General features: G+C 37.1%; 1 protein-coding gene across 3 annotated transcripts in view; it reads left to right on the top strand.

Moving 5' to 3' along the window:
• The window catches only part of YLPM1 (YLP motif containing 1), a 61,022-nt gene that overhangs the window by 19,718 nt on the left and 24,332 nt on the right, over positions 1–16,972 (top strand). For all 3 annotated transcript variants that reach the window (XM_070940851.1, XM_070940833.1, XM_070940842.1), the window contains 7 exons: positions 8,975–9,656; positions 10,294–10,386; positions 11,055–11,232; positions 11,474–11,607; positions 14,398–14,552; positions 16,292–16,354; positions 16,704–16,823. In XM_070940851.1, coding sequence (XP_070796952.1) covers positions 8,975–9,656; positions 10,294–10,386; positions 11,055–11,232; positions 11,474–11,607; positions 14,398–14,552; positions 16,292–16,354; positions 16,704–16,823 — 1,425 coding nt within the window. The remainder of the gene's footprint in view (positions 1–8,974; positions 9,657–10,293; positions 10,387–11,054; positions 11,233–11,473; positions 11,608–14,397; positions 14,553–16,291; positions 16,355–16,703; positions 16,824–16,972) is intronic.

Genomic DNA, 16,972 nt, shown 5'->3' on the forward strand with positions numbered 1-16,972 from the left:
TGTCATATATGCAAATGGTCGCTAACCAAGGTAGTTGCTAATTGAAGAGGGCGTTTAAAAACAAATCAACACAAAGCATGAAACATGAACGACCTTACATATTTGACTGAAACAATTTCTTATTGTTTCTTAGCAGTTGCTTAGCAGTTTTTAGCAGGTGGATATACTAAAGGAAAATTTCAAATCTTGATTCATAAACAAGGGTGTGTTTCATTTTCTGGTAGAATTTTGTCTTAAATTTTATTTCCAGATTTTTTAAAAAAAATTATATTCAATATAGCATTTGTATAAAAGCAAATGCTCGAGAGGACTTCCGGTTGGTGACCCGCGGCGATATGGCGTTGAGTGAGTGACCGCTGCTCCTCAATACCTTTAGTCACCGTGTTTTGGGGTCCCCTTGAGGGGCGTGGAGCCCGGAGAGCCCCACGGACGAGAGAGCGAGCCGGGTGAGCGTGAAAGCGGGGGGCAAAACGCTGATCGCAAGACCGGGCGGCTCTGTCAAATCCAACACGCGTGAGTCAGCCAATTTAATGGCCGACACGAAGCCGCGGTAACCAGCAACCAGATTGGAAGCAAGGAAGATCGGATGTTGCAGTGCTGATCAATACACACCTTCCCAGCATCGCGGAAAGAGGACATCAGGAAAGGGGTCGGTGAAGTCGGGTGGAGAGTCTCACTAACGAGAGAAGCGGCGATTGAAAGTTTCCGAAGTTCCTTGACAGAGAGAGAGCCCGACAAGCCGGCATTGAAATAAGAAATAAATTTCCACTGACAGTGTGCATGCCAAGTGAGGATCGGTGAGAAATTCAAGACCAGCACTTATTTCCCCTTTTTACTGTGATAAAACTAGACCTAGCTGAGGCTGAAATTGGGTGGATCGAGTCTGGCTTCTTTTTTTTTTTTTTTGTGTAACGAACAGGAAGCTCAGCCATTAAAGTGACTTGACAGAGGAATAAACTGCTTAGAGGTGGACAGTCTAGCAGCAAGAAACATGATAGAGTGCTGAACTCGGAGGAATGTCCTAAGCTTGCAGAAGAACAGAGACTGAGCAAAAAAAAAAAAAAAAAAAAAAGAGAGACTAGAGTATATCCCAAGGAGGGAAATTTGAAAATTTGAAAAAAAAAAAAAAAAAAAAGAAGGCTTTTGAACCTCTAGATATTCTGTCCTCAGTATTCTGACTGTTAAAATTGTAAATATCTCGATAAATTGTTTTTGTTTGGACTAGATATATATAATATACCCTCAAATTATGAAATCTTAAATTTTTCTATATATATTCCGCTGCTCAGCATTTACAGTATTTACAGTATTTACAGTATTTATATTATTTTTATAGTATTTAAAATTATAATTGTATCTAAAATCTAAAATCAAGTATTTAAAAATTTTACATTTACAGTACTTATAGTATTTTAACCACTTAAAAAGTACAATATTTAGTCAAATTAATTGCTATATTGATATATTGAGTGTGAATTGCTGATTAATTGATATATTGATTCCATATCATTGAATTGTTTAATTTATATCCACTAAACTAACATTTAATATATTTAAATGGTACATTGAGTATAAGGTATTGTGACAAATTTGAATCACCCCATAGATATTGATACTGATTGTCTATCGGAAATTTAGCTAAACTTGGTTATAAATTTAGAAGAAAAAATTAGATTATAGAATTATAGATATATAAATATTTATAAAAAAGGAGAAAACAGAGGCGCTAACTGGCGAATGAGAATTTGGAGTAATATTGATAAGATAATTAGAGAACAAAAAAAAATTCTGAAAGAAATGACAAGCATGTCATATACAGCGGGGAAAACAGGAAAAAAGACTCCCTCAAATCCTACCATAGCGACAACTTCTCCGGCGACACAAAAATCAACAGAAAGCCTGGCAATGCAAACCTTGCAAGCATCATTAACCCTGATTCAAGAAACGATGTTGGCAATGCAGGAAAAACTGTTAAATAATCATGTTGAATTAAAATCAGACATACATGCATTGGACCAGAAAATGAATGAAATCCAAACATCAATAGTTAATAATGAACAACGAATCCAAAAAGCTGAAACAAGAATTGACCAAACTGAAAAGAAATTGGATACGGTGGATCAAACATTGACAAGTCAAAATAAAGAGCTAGAAGATTCAATTACCCAATTGGAGATGGACCGGGCTTCCTTCTATTTGCGATTTCAGAACGTTGTCGAGGATAAAGAGGAAGACCTAGGTGAAAAGATGGCGGAGCTGATAGCTGATGCACTCCACCAAGACAAACAGGCGATAATTAGGGAGTTGGACGACGTATACAGGGTCCAGACAAACTATGCAAGAAGGAATAAGCTTCCTAGAGAAGTACATATTCGCTTTGCAAGGAAAAAAGTTAAAGATATCTTATACAATATGGCAAGAGACGAACAGATAATGTACCGAGGAAAAGAAATAATAATCCTAAAACAGATACCAAGAAGGGTTCGGGAGATGAGAAAAGGATATAGATTTTTGGCCATACAGCTGAATAAAAGAAAGATATTATTTAGGTGGCTTCTCCCAGAAGGGATGCTAATAACCTGGCAAGGAAGGAAAATTAAAATAGAAAGCCTGAGTACAGCACAAGATTTCCTTGACCAGCTGAGAGGTGTGGAAGAAGAGCAGGGTAGTAAGGAAAACCTAGAAACAGTAGCTGTGGAGGAGGAAGCCTTACACCAACAGAACACGAACGAAGCAACCGTAGAGGAGAAGACAGAAGAAGAAGAAGAAGAAGCCAAAGAGAAGAAAGTAAGACCAGTAAGGGCCGTAAGAAACAAACAAGAACCAACAACCAGATAGGGGTATAGCGATGAATGACTTGAAACTAATATCTGTAAATGTCAATGGTCTAAATGACCATAAAAAGAGGAAAAGAATATTAACAAAACTAGGTAAACAAAATGTTGATATAATGTGTTTGCAAGAGGTGCACATAAAAAAAGAAGAGAGTAAATGTTTAGAATATAAAAAATTTGGTCAAACATTTGATTCATTGGCAGAGAAAAAGAAGAGGGGGGTGGTAATCTATGTTAAAAAAGGAATTAAAGCAGAACTAAAATTTAAAGATACAAAGGGTAGAATCCTCATGATCGAAATTAAGAGAGGGAATTCTAAGGTATTATTAGTGGGTATTTATGCCCCAAATAAAAAACAGGGAGAATTTTTCAAGAAACTTCATGAACAATTAGTGAAAATGGCATATAATGAAATCTGTATGATAGGGGATTTTAATGGCATTGTGGATTCGGAGAAGGACCATAAGAGCAATAAAGTAAACAAAAATAAAAGGACAAATCTACCGAGAGCTTTCTTTGAGTTAGTTGATGAATTAGATTTAATTGATATTTGGCGTACCCTGCACCCAAACGATAGGCAATACACCTTCTTTTCAAATGCACAAAAGTCGTGGTCCAGAATTGACATGGCATGGGTCAGCAGAAATTTGGGGTTAGAAATCAGAACAGCGGTAATCAATCCAAATGATTGGGCAGACCACAATCCACTAGAAATCAGATGGAAGCCTGTTCAGAGAAAACACCAACGGAGGTGGAGATTTAACTCTAAATTACTGAGCGATAGAGACTGTATACAAAAACTCAAAGATGAAATAAATTTTTTCTTTAAGGAAAATGAAAACAAAGGCACACCTCGCACAATAGTTTGGGATACAATGAAGGCCTATTTGAGAGGAGTCGTGATTTCATATACCGCACACAAAAATAAAGAAGAAAGGAAGACCTTGGAAGAATATTTAAATCATATAGGTGAATCAGAAAGAAAACTTCAAGATAACCCAGAAGATGAAACAGCCAAAGAAAACTGGATGATGTGGAAGCATAAAGTAAATATCATGGAGCAAGAAGAGCTGGCACAAAGAATGAAAAGAACGAAACAATATCTTTTTGAGAATACTAACAAATCGGGCAGGTGGCTGGCCTATAAATTAAAAAAGGAAAACGAAAGGGGAATAATTCATACCTTAGAAGACTCTAAGGGTAAAATATTGACAAATGAGGAAGAAAAACTGGATAGGGTGAGAGAATACTATGAATCCCTATATAAAGAAGAGGAGGTACCGGATGACAAACTAGAACAATATTTGACAAAAGCCGAGCTCCCACAAATAACTGATGATGAGAAAGAAATGCTTAATAGAAAGATTACAATTGAAGAATTAAAAGTAGCTCTTTCCAAACTGAAAAATAACAAAGCTCCAGGACCCGATGGATTCCCAGGGGAAATATATAAAAAATTAGAAGAAACACTCCAACCGAAATTAGTAGAAATTTTTAATGATGCACTGGTAGAATATAAAATTCCAGAGTCATGGAAAGAGGCGCATGTTACACTTGTGCCGAAAGAAGGTGCCGACCCAAAACAAATTCAAAACTATAGACCAATTTCGCTCCTAAATACTGACTATAAATTATTCATGGGCATAATGGCAGAAAGAATGAAAAAGATTTTAAATAATTGGATATATAAAGATCAGAATGGATTTCTCCCAGGGAGACAAATTAGGGACAATTTGAGAATCGTGTTAGACACTTTAGAGTACTATGAAGAACACCCCGAGAAACAGATGGCCCTGATTTTTGTTGATGCTCAAAAGGCATTTGACAATCTAAATTGGAAATTTATGACTAAACAAATTGAGATTATGAAATTCGGAACAAATTTTGAAATGATGATTAAATCCATATATAATAACCAAAAGGCGAGTATTCTGGTGAATGGGGATAGGACCAAAACATTCCAAATTAGTAAAGGAGTAAGGCAAGGTTGTCCCCTATCCCCACTATTGTTTATTTTGGCCCTAGAAGTTCTTCTACGGAAAATCAGAACCAATGAGGAAATAAAAGGATTGAGGATCAGGAAGGAGACCTACAAGACGCAAGCATTTGCAGACGACGTAGCTCTAATCCTCGAAGATCCCATAGAATCGGGACCAAAAGTATTAGAGGAACTAAATAAATATGGAGAGGTGGCAGGTTTCATATTGAATAAAACTAAAACCAAAGTATTGATCAAGAACACAACAGAGAGCCAGAAAAACGAGATAGAAGAAGTATTAGGATTACAGGTTGCCAAAAAAATTAAATACCTAGGAATTTGGATTACATCAAGATGTTCGACCCTGAAAGATGATAATTATACCCCCCTAATTAGAAAAATGAAACAAGACCTAGACAGATGGAAAAAAATAAGATTATCACTATTGGGCAAGATAGCCACAATTAAGATGAACATCCTCCCTAGAATATTATTCTTATTCCAAAATATACCGATATATTTAGATAAAAAAATTTTTTTAGAATTAGACAAAATTATCAGAGAATTTATATGGGAAGGGAAAAAACCGAGATTTTCCATTAAAATTTTAAGGGGCAAAAGAGACATAGGCGGATTTGGACTCCCGGATTGGCAAACATACTACAGGGCAGCTAAGCTAGTTTGGATAAGAGATTGGATCACCTTGGAAAATGAGAGGATACTTACCCTAGAAGGTCATGACTTGCAGAAAGGGTGGCATGCCCACATTTGGGACATGGAGAAGAAAAGGAAGACATATTTCCATAGACATAAAATCAGAGGCTCCCTGATACAAACATGGATCCAGATCAGGCAAAAATATTATAAAAAAACCCCAAATTGGCTCTCAACGTTGGAGGCCCTGACCCACCCCAATAGAAGGGAGAGGGAGAAAATGGGCAGATATAAAGATATTTTAGACGAAGGAGGGAGGCTTAAATCAAATGATACCCTACGAGAGCAAGGAATAATCTTAGATTGGTGGACTTACTTACAAGTGAAATCCAGATACCAGAGAGATAAAGAACAATACGGTTTAGAACTTGGACCAAATGGATTAGATAAAGTCCTGTTGGGAACAAATAAAAAGATCCTGGCAAAACTATACAATTACTTACTAGGCGACGATAAGTTTGAAGATGTCACAAAGAACCAAATAATTGCATGGGAGAAAAATACAGGGCGTGATATAAATTTTGGAGAATGGGAGGAGGCATGGAATAGGAATCTTAAATTGACCAGAGCGGTGACATACAAGGAAAATCAGTACAAAATGTTCCACAGATGGTATTTAGCCCCGGCCAGACTAGCAAAAATATACCCCAATATACACCCCAACTGTTGGAAATGCGGCCACGGTCAAGGCACCTTCTTTCACATGTGGTGGACATGCCAGGAAGCGAAAGGATACTGGAACAAAATTAGGAGGTGGATAAATGAAATAATAGATGAAGATATTGAATTAACACCAGAGATTTTCCTCCTGGGAATAATAAAGAAGCCATATAGAAAGGAAATGATACATTTAATGATCCATATAATTACAGCCGCCAGATTGGCATATGCACAGTACTGGAAAGAGAAAACTAAACCACCAGAAGAGCTTACAATTCAGAAAATACTCGAGTGCGCAGAGATGACTAAATTAACCTATGAATTAAATGATGAGAAGATAGTGTATTATTTGGTGTGGGAAAGGTGGTATAAGTGGTTGCATGATAAAATGAAAGGAAGACCTAAAGGTGTGCTAAATATTGATTAAAAGTGAGCTGAAATATCACCAACTATTATTTATGTAAATAGTTAAAACACTGTACATCTGATAGTAACTGAAAATATTATTATACTTATATGTTTTATGTCTTTGTTTGAATGTTTTGTTTTTCTTTTTTTTTTCTATTTTTTTTTTCTTATTTCTGTTTTGTTTGTAAAAAACCTCAATAAAGTTTCTATATAAAAGCAAATGCTCGAATGTTGTCGTAATGCTATTATAAATTATTCTACTGGAACATCTGTCCACTGAGAATAAGTTTTGAAGATATGGCAATCAGAGAGTCAGTGGACCTCACCATGTTTTCATGTTTTTCTGTATCCAAAGTCAGAATTCATTATTATTACAATAATAATCTTTAATTACAAAGCAGGAAATGCCATGTAACATTTTGTTCCTTTTTCATTTCCCTAAAAAGTATAAAATGTATTTCCTTTTCATTTGAAAAAGAAACACAAAGTAGGATAAATGATAGTCAACAAAATATATAATGAAAATGACATAGGTATATTGTAAAGTACCAGAAACAGAAATTAGTATGTGTTTTATTCTTACAAAGTTCAGAATGATGCTATCTGCTTTCTAAAAGATAGTAACAGAGTATTTGGCGTGGTATTTCTTGAAAAAGTCTTTAGTAGATGGCAGAACCAAGTTGATTTTGTCTGGACTTGGAAAGAAAGTAGGGTCAAGCATAGATGAGAGATTATTGGAGAATACCATAATTTAGGTTAGACCAATAAAGCAAAACATACGGCGGCACATGTTGTATGTGGTTTTTTTAAGTGCTTGATACTCCAGAGAATTGTGAATTTATTTTTATATATCTTTATATGGGAAAGAAGAAATCATGATTCAGAGTTCATAGCATTGGTTTGTATAAGCAAGGTTACAATTAATCTTGACCCTAATATCCTTTGTAGTTATAGAGCTGATAGGCAGAAACAAACAATTGGTTTTGTTTTTTACCACATAGATGGTTTATCTGAACCTAATTGCAATAAAACCCTTGACCATAATGCTGAGACATAGGAAGATTACTATGTGACTCCTGTTGCTAATAAAGAGGTTTTATGTATATATACATATGTATATAGCCACCCAAATTACAAATTACAACTCTCTATGGCTGTCATAGTATTAAAAACACAAAACATCTATTAAATATAAAAATCACATACAAAACATAAGGCTAACTCAAAATCATATTAACATTTATTTATTTATTTATTCTGCCTTATCAGTTTTATAAATAACTCAAGGTGAACACACCTAACACTTCTTCCTCTTCCTCCTTATCCCACAACAAGTAAGTTGGACTGAGAGAGCGTAATTGACCCAAGATCATTCAGCTGATTTAGATGACTAAGGTAGGACTAGAACTCATAGTTTCCTGGTTTTTAGTTTAGTGCCTTAACCATTAGACCAAATTGGCTCCCAAACAAGCATTTGTATGCTTGTTTTGTACCATTTTTAACACTGAACTTCTACAAAAAGTACACATTTTAGAAAAGGATCAAGGCATATAATTGTATAACATTGATTCCCTATATATGTCACATCATGCTTAGCAATACCTTCATGTAGCCTTCTCCAAAATTATAGTTATCGTGACTGGGAATGAAGGAAAATACACTGCTCAAAAAAATAAAGGGAACACAAGCAGAAGACATCCGAGATCTGAATGAATGAAATAGCCTTATTAAATACTTTGTTCGTTACATACAGTAGTTTTGTGTTCCCTTTAGTTATTTGAGCAGTGTATAAACAACTGTATGTAAAGAACAAAGTATTTAATAAGGCTATTTCATTCATTCAGATCTCGGATGTCTTTTGCTTGTGTTCCCTTTATTTTTTTGAGCAGTATAGTTTATCATGCTAGCAGCCATCATTTAGCCTAGTGAGATTGCATAAATAGGAACAATTACAATGAATACTGAAGTCGTGCATTGCCATCTCTCTTCTTCCAGCATCTCTCTTCTTCCAGGCTTAGAAATTTGACCAAATTGATTTGGTTGTTTATTGAATATCTGGATTTGAGCCTATGATTAAGTAAAAACATTAACTTTAAAAAAACAGTTTCAGATCAAGTTTTTAAAATAACCAATATCAGTCAGCCAATCAATCAATCAAAATCAATTTCCTCTTAGTTTTGGTCAATGAATCCCAACAGTCCATGATTAGATTAAAGGTGAAAGCTTCCAACCTGGTTCTATTGGAGAGAAAAAGAGAAGCATGGAATCCCATGGTTCACTGTGGTTTCTTATGGTATGCAAACAAAAAAAAAAATCATGGCTGATAAAGTTGATATAATAATTATTTTACAAATTTATTTTCATTTTTCCCATTATCTAGGCCTCTTCTGAAATGCAAGGTAAAAGGACAGCAGAGAAACAAGCTATTAAGCCTACTCCAGCTGTAATTATAAAGCCCCCTGTCTTGTTTCGGAAACCTCCTCCAACCACTCAGCCACCTCCTGTAAAATCATCTCCAGTGATAAGACCTTCTGTTTCAGCTGGAAAGGTTCCTGTCCCAAAAGGAAAGCCACCTGCTGTACCATTACAGTCAAATATTCCAGTTTCCATTTCAACTGTAGCAGCAACTCAGGTTTCAGTTCCCGTGGAAAACATATCAACTTATTCGACCCAAGAACGTTGGGATGAGGACACTTTCCAGGGACTTTGGGACACTAATGACGATAAAGGGTTGAAATCAGAATATGACTTACCTAAATCGGATTCTTCATTGCCTTCATCAACAATCTCAGCACCCCCTTTGCCTACTATGGCACCCCCTTTGCCTACTACGGCACCCCTTTTGCCTACTACGGCACCCCTTTTGCCTACTACGGCACCCCTTTTGCCTACTACGGCATCCCTTTTGTATACTACAGCACCCCCTTTGCCTACTACGGCATCCCTTTTGTATACTACGGCACCCCTTTTGCCTACTACGGCACCCCATGCCAAGCCACCAATTATTCAGCAGACTGTTGACTATGGACATGGACATGGACACGGACACAGCCATGGTCAAGGTGAATGCTGCTAATGTTCTGATTGCTGCTTAATAAAACATTAGGGAGTTTTCTAAAGAAGCCTGTCCTGGTTCTCTTAGTGTTGGACAGTATTCCCAGTCTTACCTTTGGATTGGGGGGGAGGGGGGGGAGTTGTAGAAGAGGTTATGGAATAACAACTACAAATACTCTGGAAGAAGCAGATTTAGACTTCTGGCAGTCAGGGCTCAGGCCTGACTAGGGGACTAAAATCACATGGGTCTTCCTCATAAATGACCTGTACTGGGATTTGAAAGAAGAGAATATGTCTGTGCTTGTTCTCCTAAATCTCTTAGTGGCCTTTGATATTATTGACCAGTGAATCTTTCCTGATTGCCTGTGAGAGCTGGAGATCAGAGTCACTATATAGTGGTGAATGTGCTCCTATGTGAGCAAGCAGTTGCATTAGTTCCATTATGCCACAATATTCAACCCTGTTTAATAACCCTCTATTCTGTTTAATATTTACATGAAGCCACTGGGAAAATCCACCAGTTTGAAGTGAGCTATCAGTATGTTGATCATACACAGTTCATCAAAGCCAAATTAGGAATGGGATGAAAGTTTAGTATCTTAAAACTGTCAGGGTCTTTAATTATTATCAATTTGTGTTTAACAGATTTAACTATCAGTAAAAGCGGACAACAAGTTCCTTACGGGGAGCGAATAACTCTGCATCCAGAACCTCATGAAAGGCAACCCTTTTCAAAAGGTGAGTTTATTTTTGTTGTCACAGAAATATTTCTTTGAGAAAAAAGAAATTTGTTTGTTATTTAATAGCTTTCTTTTTAAGATGAATTGCATTTTTCTATTTGTGATACAATAACTTAAATGCTTTGGAATATTTTAAATATAGTGTGCAGAATAAGTTTATATATAAAATTATCACATGAAAGGAAATAAGGTAATCCTCAATTTACAACAATTTGAAGTTACAATGTCACTGAAAAAAGTAACTTATACCCGTTTTTCACACTTACTGTCATTGCAGCATCTCCATGGTCACATGATCAAAATTCAGATGCTTAGCAACTGATTCACATTTATGACGGTTGCAGTGTCCTGGGTCATGAGCACTTTTTGCAACCTTTTGACAAGCAAAGTCAATGGGGAAAAGCCACATTTACTTAACGACCATGTTACTAAATTAACTGCAGTGATTCATTTAACAACCATGGCAGGAAAGGTCATAAAATGGGGCAAAATTCGCTTATCAAATGTCTCACTTAGCAACAGAAATGTTGGGTTGTGGTTGTATTTTGAGAACTACCTGTAGCGGGTTCAACTTTTCCTGATGTGATCCTTTTACTTGCGATCTGGTTCAGCTCAAAAATTTATTTATTATGAGGCCTAACAATTATTTTGACTTCTTTTTTCCAGAACACTTAGGCCAGCGTGATCGATACACCAAGGAGAGAGAGAGTTATTTTGAACGACAAAATAATTCCAATCCAGACCACAGGGATTTCAGGAGGGAACGAGAATCGTACAGAGAACGGATTTCTGGAGATCATGATCGGGAACGATTTGACAAAGAACGATACTCACGAGAAGACAGGTATGAAAAACAGAAATACCTAAATAAGAAAATGTGCCTTCATAATGGTTATTGATGTGCCCTTTATATGGTCAGTCTGTATAAATTAAATTAAATCATGTTATAATTAAGAATAAAATCCTGTTCTGCAATGGATGGATGGATGGATGCTGTTTTGTGAGCCACTCTGTGTTGGCACATTTAATGAGCAATCTTTTAAGTAAATAAATAAATTCACATGAGTGCTTTCTCCATTTGACAGGCCATCTCCTTCAAGAAATCAGTCTTACCGTGACAAAGATCATTCAGTCTCAAGAAGAGGAGGATTTGAAAGACAGTCATATGAGCGGAAGCCTGATCGTCCTCCTTATGATCATGGGCATTCCATGTTTGGAGGTATAATTCTAAAATCATTGAGAATTGGAATAGAAAATTAGTGAGTTAGAATGAGGCCAGAAATGTAAATTTGATTGATGTTGCTTAACAAATACAATTGAAAAGGCCAATTGGAAGGGAGGGATATCCATTACTCACAAATGTCTGTTAAATTGCATATTACATCATTTGCAAAAATTGACGTACAATTATTGAACATATTTATTATTGGGAAGACAGTATCTAGACAGAAGTATGATTCCTTGTTTATGAAGTTCAATAAATGACACTGCTAGAGAGAAGTTTCCTGAAGATGGGTTCCAGCATGAGTCCGAAAGCTCGGAAGACTAACCCTCTGGTCCTGGTGACTGACCCAGATTGGATCTTGCTATATTATCCTGGGACACATATATTTGCCTTTATTTGTGAGATGAAGTCTGTTAAATTGAGATTTCAACGTCTATTTAATTTTCTAATTAAAAAGTAATTGTAAGGATATTGATATAAATTATATGCACCAATTATATGATATAATTGAAGAGTATCTGAAACTCCAACTCCAACTCCACCATCTGCAATGGTGCAGAATGCAGTGATATGGGCAACTATGTCTGCCCTTGGATCCATACACATCACACCTCTGCTCCGCAAGCTGCCTGTTTGCTTTTAGATCCAATTCAAGGTGCTGGTTTTGACCTTTTAAGTTTTCGTGGACTGGGTTATCTGAGGGATTTCCTCTCTCCTTACATCAGCTTGACCCATTAGGTCTGCTATGGGTTCCATTTTCAAGGGACCTACATTTGACAGGTCCCAGGAGACAGGCCTTCTTTATTGTGGCACCTGTCCTATGGAACATTCTCTTTTCCTCCTTCCCCCTGAAGGTAAGTTAGCTCTAGCTCTGTTAAGGTTCAGGAAGTCCCGCAAGACCTGGTTACGTAACCAGGCTTTGAGATCCCAGAGACATTTTATAGGTGATACCTTTCTTTCCATTTGTTGTTCGTATATATTAATTTTTACTGATTTTTTTTTAAAAAAAAATAGTAATAGTTGTTTATATTTTTATTATGAGTGCTTTATAATGATTTTTTAATATTGTGACTATGTTGGTTGTACATTGCCCAAACTCACTTCTGGTGGGTTGGGCAGTTATATTGGATGGATGGATGGACGGACGGACGGACGGACATACATTTAGATATTATAGTAAGGCAGTAACATAGAATTCTGACTTAACTTGTGAATAAACAAAAGGTTCATGCACATTGCTCAGTTTTACTACTGTTGAGACTCAAACAAACTTGCATAGCTCTGTCTATGGCTTGTTTAGAATTAGGCACAAACAGGAACACCAATAGGCAGTGATAGGACCTTTATAAATAGACTAGCGGGTCAGGCAGGCTTATTCTATATATTGACTACTCAGTAATCGTTGAAAACTTCAGTGGCTTTTTATGGAAGACACTGGTCATCAATACAATGCCTGTGTTCCTTATGGCACAGATGATCCCCTCCCCTATTAATCGTTACAGAATTTGCAGAGTTAATGAATTATTTTTTATAACATTAAAAATGACAACTATCATGAGAAGGCAAAAAAACACAGAATTTCACAATCTTGCATTAACTGATCCATTATATATATACATTTATTTTCATTTTTATACCTGAAATCTAGACAATCTATAGCAGTGATGGTGAACCTTTTCGGCACTGGGTGCTGAAAAGGTCACGCAGAAACATTGCATGTACATACGCGCGCTTGTCAGGGCCGCACTCTAGAAAAGCCAAACTTCTGGATTCTAGCACACATGCGCGCTGACGCATCAGCTGGCTGCGCATGCGAAGAACTCACACTCTGGAAAAGCCAAATTTACGGGTTCTGGCATGCATGCACACCCGACAACTGGCCAGTGCGCATGTGCACACCAGTTTTCAGCACTGCCGTGTGCGCATAGGACAGCTGATCGTCATGCGCACCAGAAACCCAGAAAACAAACAGGCAAGGCCGCACATGCCGGGCAACATGGCTTTGCATGCCACTTTGGGCAGACGTGCCATAGGTTCACCATCACGGATCTATAGTATTTTGGCGACCATAATTTGAGAATTACTGACATAGACCATTCATGATAAATTAATGATTTAGCCTGTGCAGGCAGAAATGGATATTGTGTTAAAGAAGCAGTGGTGAAATGCCCCATAGCAAAATTTCTCCATTTCCCAATGAAAGCCATTCATATGCTCATATATCAGTCTTCTAATCATAGGTAGTTACTGTACCATACAATGAGCATGAACATAAGGTGCTAAAATGACATTTTAAAGAGATACAATATGGATATGAAAGTCAAGATTTTCTTTCTTTCTTGTTTTATTGTGCTGTCTTCTGGTTGCTTATACAGTATCAGATTGCTTAGTGACCGTTCAAAGTTATAGTGGCACTGAAAAAAGTGACTTATGACTGTTTTTCATACTTATGACCATTGCAGTATCCCCATGGTCATGTGATCAAAATTCAGATACTTGGCAACTGGCTCATATTTACAACAGTTGCAGTGTCCCAGAGTCATGTAATCAATCACATTTTGCGATCTTCTGACATGCAAAGTCTATGGGGAAGCTAAATTCACTTAACTTCGTCACTAACTTAACGACTGCAGTGATTCACTTAACAAAATGGGACTAAATTCAGTTAATAAATGTCTCACTTAATAACAGAAATTTTGGGCTCAATTGAGGTCATAAGTCAAAGACAACCTGTATTTATATCTGACTTCTTTCCCTATTCTCTCATGTAAATTTCATTGAAAGGTGATCGGAGAAATTATGCTGAGGATAGAATTTCTATTTCTGCTCCAACAATACCACGACAACCACCACCTGCCCCACGGGTAGAGAGAAAACCAGAATCAAAAAATGTAGATGACATATTGAAGCAGCCTGGACGAGAAAGTAGACCAGAACGGGTAAGTACTATGTCTCCGAGTTTCTAATATGCGGTAACAATTATGTATAAGGAATTTCATATTTCCATTAATATTTTTGAAGCAGTGCTTTCTAAAGCACTCATGGCTTCCTTCAAAAGTCTTTGCTGCATGCCTAAGACTATGATTGTACAATCAAAGGTGGGTTTCAGCAGGTTCTGACCAGTTCTGGAGAACTGGTAGCGGAAATTTTGAGTAGTTTGGAGAACTGGTAGTAAAAATTCTGACTGGCCCCGCCCCCATCTGTTCTCTGCCTCCCAAGTCCCAGCTGATCGGGAGGAAATGGGGATTTTGCAGTAACCTTCCCCTGGATTGGGGAGGGAATGGAGATTTTACAGTATCCTTCCCCTGCCACACCCATCAAGTCATGCCACGCCCACCAAGCCACACCCACAGAACCGGTAGTAAAAAATTATGAAATCCACCACTGTGTACAATTATTGTCATAGAATTTTCTTAGCAGATGGTTTTCTGTGAATTAAATTATTGACTCTTGATACTTAGCTATCAGGGAGGATTATAATTAGAGCAAAAGGTTGATGTGAAGAAAGAGCAGATTGTGCATGTGGACTCCTACTATGCCAATAGTTTTGTTATTCCAGCATTATGTTGATTTTCAAAGATACTTTCCTTTTCCATTCTGTAACATCTTTTCTTGTTCTAATCTGACTCTGAACTAGTTGTCTAAATGATTTCCTCATTTTCTGTTTAAACTATTAATTACTGCAACATAGTATTATCGTAGTATCCAGAATTATTGAGGTCATAACTGGTTCCTTCAGTATTATTTTGATCCTGGACTCTGGTGGGAGGAAGGTGTGAGTGGTGAGTGAGTTATATCATGCCAAATCTGAAATCTAGTCCACTATTGCTACAAATAATGTTGTCATGGGGTTTTCATTTTGTGAATATTTATGGATCTGCAGAGATTTTGAGCTTATTGAGTAACCGTTCAAAGTTATTGAACGAGGAGGATTTAACAAGCATTGTTTCAGCTGTCGCAGCATCCCCATGGTCATATAATTGTTATTCAGATGCTTGGCAACCAGTTCACAATTACTATGGTTACACCATGCCGTGGTCTTGTAATCACCATTTACAACTTGCACTTCCAGCTTTCAACAAGCAAAGTCAATGTGGAAGCCGGCAGGTGGTTGCAATTGGCAATTACATGACTGTGTGACACTAACTGCACAAGATTCACTTAACGATGGCAACTGGGACTGCCACATCTGCCGTTTTATGACAGTGTAGTTAAGTGGCACCACACTTTACGATGGTGTTGCTTAGTGACAAAGTTCCTGGTCCCACTTACCATAGTTAAGTGAGGACTAGCTATAGCTTGCCATTCTGTAATCATAAAAATTACCGTATTTTTCTGACTATAAGACGCACTTCCCCCCCCCCCAAAAAAGTGGGTAGAAATGTCTGTGCGTCTTATACAGCGAATTTTTGTGGCAGGGGGAGGGGGTTCTGCGTCGATCAGCTATTCTCAGCAATCGGCGGCAACAAACGGACCATGACAAATGGGCCATGGCGGAGGCAAACAGGCCATGACGAATGGGCTACGGAGGTAGAAACAGTTTTTTTTTTTCTTGTTTTCCTCCTCTAAAGCTAAAGTGCGTCTTACAGTCCGAAAAATATGGTGCTTTGTCTACTGAATCCTCGTTATTCAGCTTAATATGCATGGCATTATTTAAAGTGTGTGGTCTCTGTTTTAGATTGTCATAATCATGCGTGGATTGCCAGGCAGTGGAAAGACCCATGTTGCTAAGCTCATCAGGGTAAGTGGATTACTGTTTTCTTTGTCTTCAGTCTATACTGAAGAATAGAGTAAAGTTGAATTGCATATTGTTCCAGTCATTTGTTTTATCTCTTTTCTGCCAGTCACAGTTTCATTTCTTTATCCACCCGCAGGACAAAGGGAAGTTGTTTTTTTAATGGGCATTCTGGATTTTGTACCTTACATATTATTTAAGATTACCTTGTGTAACTTTTTTCCTGTCCTATCATAGATAACAACCGGGTTATCTGAACTGAATATATGGAAATAGAATGCTTTCTTAGAAATTGGATGAAAATTTAGCTTTGATGGTATAGATTTCAGGATTTTTCTTTATTTTTTCTTCTTAGGATAAAGAAGTTGAATGTGGAGGAGCTGCACCCAGAGTACTCAGCTTGGATGACTATTTTATTACTGAAATAGAAAAAGAAGAGAGGGATCCAGACACAAAGAAAAGAGTAAAAAAGAAGGTATTCTTAATGTATATTCCAATTGTTAATTAAATTATTGTAACTATTTGCCTACAAAAATGAAAACTGGCAGGCAACAGCCAAGAAACTCTCCTAATCTACACTCTATTTTAGAAAAATAAATAGATTATGGTCTGGGAGTGCAGAGT

This window comes from Pituophis catenifer, unplaced genomic scaffold (assembly GCF_029215685.1).
Source record: "Pituophis catenifer annectens isolate HBS135680 unplaced genomic scaffold, rPitCat1.0.hap2 SCAF_1, whole genome shotgun sequence".
NCBI classification, from domain to species: Eukaryota; Metazoa; Chordata; class Lepidosauria; order Squamata; family Colubridae; genus Pituophis; species Pituophis catenifer.